At 49.5% G+C, this 4,301-nt stretch overlaps 2 protein-coding genes across 2 annotated transcripts; both read left to right on the top strand.

The window, feature by feature from the left end:
- Positions 1–1,459: 1,459 nt before the first annotated feature.
- BDR25DRAFT_213311 (purine and uridine phosphorylase) lies at positions 1,460–2,482 on the top strand (the record flags this gene model as incomplete). The annotated part of the gene is made up of 1 exon (XM_033684748.1): positions 1,460–2,482. The coding sequence occupies one exon, from the start codon at positions 1,460–1,462 to the stop codon at positions 2,480–2,482; it is 1,023 nt and encodes a 340-aa protein (XP_033552406.1).
- A 177-nt stretch (positions 2,483–2,659) lies between these two features.
- BDR25DRAFT_153780 (uncharacterized protein) lies at positions 2,660–3,210 on the top strand (the record flags this gene model as incomplete). The annotated part of the gene is made up of 2 exons (XM_033683940.1): positions 2,660–2,824; positions 2,878–3,210. Coding segments are annotated over 2 exons (498 nt in total), but the record flags the coding sequence as incomplete, so codon positions are not given.
- Positions 3,211–4,301: the final 1,091 nt, after the last annotated feature.

Genomic DNA, 4,301 nt, shown 5'->3' with positions numbered 1-4,301 from the left:
ACTCTGGTTGTTCTTGGGCTGAGATGCACCAGTCACGACTTAAGCAGGGGGCATCGGAGTTCGTCGGGCTGGTGCAATGCCGAGCCTCCGATGGTGCACCTTTGGCGTTTTATCCGTGCGCGAACATCTAGATATCCCCCTTTTCCTCCGTACGGAGGAAAGACAAGAGCAATAGAACCAGAAACATGTTGCCCTCACCTTACCTACCTCGTACGCTGTGCACACCGTACACCACTCTTACTCTTGCTACTTAAGTGCTCATACCATAAGCAGCTAGCTGTCAGAGCCCATTCAACAGTAATAATGTTTACTACAGCAACTATTTTTACGCTTGTACTAATCTTAACACTTAAAACGGTCTTATCTAAGCTTTAGAGCGTTAACTAATACGATGCTAGCAACGTCGTTATTCGCTTTTTTTCTGCTGTGGCGCGCAAATTCATACAAGGTCGCAACGCAGATCAGTACCTCTAATCAAAGCGATTACTGGTTTAGACTCATATAGAATAACCCCGCCTTACAGAATCATTTATCACGATGTAATTTGTTTCAAATGGTTGTTGGGCCTTCGGCCGCGCGGAGTCTTCGCAAAGCTGGCCAGCTTTTTACTAGGAGCGAGCCTTGCGACTCAACTCTGGCCATATCTCTGGTCAACGAACTCAACTCTCTGAGAACACCAATCGCCTCCTCACAAGGCTGTGGCTAGAAGCAGTTCGGTAATCGTCCTGCTAGTCTGGGTGAGTTTACAGTATTTATGTGAAAGCTGGAGGGCTCTACGATGGGCTGCCCAATTAACCTTGGATTTGGCATCCCGCAATACTGTATAAATTACATAGCTCCTCGAACCCTCAGTCTACAATACATGACTCCTCTCGTAACTTGAGCCCCAACAAGGTTCCATTATGTTTTCAAAATCTGCAGTAAATACCGATAAATATGCATGTAGAAAGGGATCTTCGATTCACCTTAGGCATTAGTCTTAGCAATAAACTTTACAAAGAACAGTTGAACATGATGTATACAGAGACACAAGTTTAACTTGGTCACGTAAACGACAACACTACGCCTCAAGTTAAGATAATTGAGCTTTCATGGAGGCGATTAGTTTTCTTCTGTTAAAATTAAACAAGTTAGACAAGAGAGTTACAAATGGAATTTAACGTGGCGGTTTAGCTTCGGCTGCGCTGCATTTGTTTTGCGGGCTGGATCAGCCCGCAAAAGCTGAATTAGTCGCGATGCCTCCACCTCATTACGCTCCCCTTTTCCTTCTTGTCACCCTTTTATAGCTCATTCTATGTTCCTTAACGGAATCTGAATCCTCTGCCCTTTGAAACGTACTGAGCGCTTTGAACTGTTTGCGCGAGGCTACCAGACTTCGCCAAGAATCACTCACAGTGAAACCGCGTCCATTCTCCACCCAAATCTGAAGTCGGCGCCCCATCGTTCTCCGCCAAAAAGCATGCCGGATCAGGAAAGCTACACCATCGGCTGGATCTGTGCCATAAAGACCGAGCTGGTTGCTGCGCGAGCCTTTCTCGACGAAGTGTACGAAAGGCCCGAATATGTGTCCCCCAAAGATGATAACGACTACACACTGGGCAAGATTGGGGGGCATAATGTCGTCATTGCTGTCTTGCCTAGCGGCGAGTACGGTATAGCCTCTGTGACAGGCGCCGCGAAAGATATGCTGCACAGCTTTCCCAGTATTAGACTCGGTCTGATGGTCGGCATCGGTGGTGGTGCGCCAAGCAAAAAGCACGATATCCGTCTAGGTGACATTGTTGTTAGCAATCCAAATGACGGGAACGGTGGCGTATTCCAATATGACTTTGGCAAGACGATACAAGACCAAAGTTTCCAAACAACAGGATTCTTAAACCAGCCACCAAGAGTCCTGCGGACGGCGGTGAGTGGACTTCAGGCGCAATATGAGGCAGATGGTCATCAGCTTGAAAATGCCATCAACGGCATTCTCGAGAAAAAGCCAAAACTCCGGAAGAAGTACATGCGGCCGAGCCTATGCACCGACAGATTGTATCAAAGCGAAGTCGTTCATCCCCAAAATAACGACAACGGTTGTGCGGAAACTTGTGGCGATAACCCGAAAGACTTGGTACCACGAGTTGAACGGACCGAAGAGGAGGATAACCCAGCGATTCACTACGGCCTAATTGCTTCAGCGAACCAGCTGATGGAGAATGCTTTATTCAGAGATAGACTCGCAGCGGAAAAGAACGTTTTGTGCTTCGAAATGGAAGCGGCAGGCTTAATGAACAGTTTCCCCTGTTTGGTTATTCGCGGTATATGTGATTACTCAGACTCGCATAACAACAAGGAGTGGCAAGGGTACGCAGCGATGACTGCGACTGCGTATGCGAAAGATCTTCTATGTAGGATTGCCCCAAACCAAGTTAAGGCCGAGAAGAAAATTGACGTTCCATCTGGTCAGTCTAAGGGCCCCCTGGAGTCATTCAATTCATAAATATCTAATTATACAATTATGACAGGCATCCAAGAAACTGCAGGAGAGCATCGGGACATTGCGTGTAAGCTGCTTAAGATCGAGCAAGACAGAGGTGAGCAGAAGCTGTCCGACAAGGAGAAACAGTGTCTTCAGCTGTTCCGTTTCACTATGAGCACCAACCGTGACTGACGACATCCCACTCCAGCAAGACCAGAGACACCGCCGAGCCCGCCCTGCTCTATCCCCTTCCACCGTGACCCAGACTTCGTTGACCGCGGGACGCTACTCGATCAGATACGCGAGAAATGCTCTGCGCCAGCATCGCGAATAGCTCTAGTGGGTCTGGGTGGTGTGGGGCAAGTTGAAGGCATCCTCCTAGTCAAGTGCCCAGACCTGACGCTAAGAACAGGAAGTCGCAGCTTGCCATCGAACACTGTCATCGCACCGCCGAACGATCGCCAGAGCAGTGGGTGTTCTGGGTGCACGCTAGTAATATAGCCCGCCTTGAGCAGGGCTACCGAGACATCGCGGACAAAGTCAAGCTGGCTGGCCGCGAAGACCCACAAGCAGATGTGTTCAAGCTCGTTCACAACTGGCTTCAGAACGAGAAGAACGGAAAGTGGCTACTTGTCCTCGACAACGCTGATGATGGTGCTACTCTCTCTCTACCAGTGAACAATAGCCAGGAGACACGGACAGGCGGCAGAAATAGCGCTTACCCACGTTCCCTCTCATCGTATTTACCCCAGAGCAAGAACGGCGCGGTTCTAGTCACTAGTCGGACGAGGAGCGCGGCACTGCGTCTGGTGGAGGCGAGCAATATCATCCCTATCGAGCCCATGAACGACGTGAACGCGCAAGAGCTTCTGCAAAAGAAGTTAGGGGAGGAGGTGGACAGGGACAGCACTGCTGAGTTAGCGAGAGCCCTCGAATTCATGCCACTCGCCCTCGTACAGGCGGCCGCGTACATCCGCGAACGAGCACCAAGAAGTTCGGTGCAGCGATATCTAGAGGCGTTCTACAAGAGCGATAAGAAAAGGACAAGCCTGTTAGATTGCAATGGAGGCCAGCTCCGGAGAGACAACGAAGCTAAGAACTCTATTCTTATAACATGGCAAATATCGTTTGATGCTATACTAGAGGAAAGGCGGTCAGCGGCAGACCTGTTATCATTAATGAGCTTCTTTGACCGGCAGGGGATTCCTGAAGCGCTCGTTCGTAACCAATGCGGGACGGAGAATAAGCACGGTGGCGTAAAAGCCATTAATGCAGACAGCGACGATAGTGAATCGGAAGCTAGCGTTGATGATGGGTTTGAAGAGGATATTCTTATGCTAAGGAACTACTCGTTCATCGCGCTTACCACTAATCAGACTACATTTGACATGCATGGGCTTGTGCAGCTAGCCACACGGAAGTGGTTGGAAGAACAGGGCCAGCTAGAAATATGGAAGCAGCAGTACATCAACAACCTTTGCACGGCATTTCCGACAGGGGAACACAAGAACTGGGCCCAATGTCAGGCACTATTTCCGCATGCTAAGTTGGCGCTGGAGCAGCAGCCTAAGTCTAAGGAATCTCTTAGTCAGTGGGCTCTGTTGTTGTACAAGGCGGCGTCGTATGCGTGGCGAAAAGGAAACCTAAGTGATTCTCATAAACTGTCTATGAGGTCAATGAAGACTAGGGCAAAGTTACTTGGTAAAGAGCACGCAGACACACTAAGCAGTATGGAGATGGTAGGGCTAGCAACAGAGCTTGCGGGACGGTGGAAGGAGGCCGAAGAGCTGTTTGTGCAAGTGATGGAGACGTTCAAGAGGGTGCTTGGGGAGGAGCATCC

Source organism: Lindgomyces ingoldianus (genome assembly GCF_010093535.1).
Source record: "Lindgomyces ingoldianus strain ATCC 200398 unplaced genomic scaffold BDR25scaffold_5, whole genome shotgun sequence".
Classification (NCBI taxonomy): Eukaryota; Fungi; Ascomycota; class Dothideomycetes; order Pleosporales; family Lindgomycetaceae; genus Lindgomyces; species Lindgomyces ingoldianus.
The sequence above is the reverse complement of the archived record's forward strand: the minus strand, read 5'-3'. Positions and strand labels throughout refer to the sequence as shown.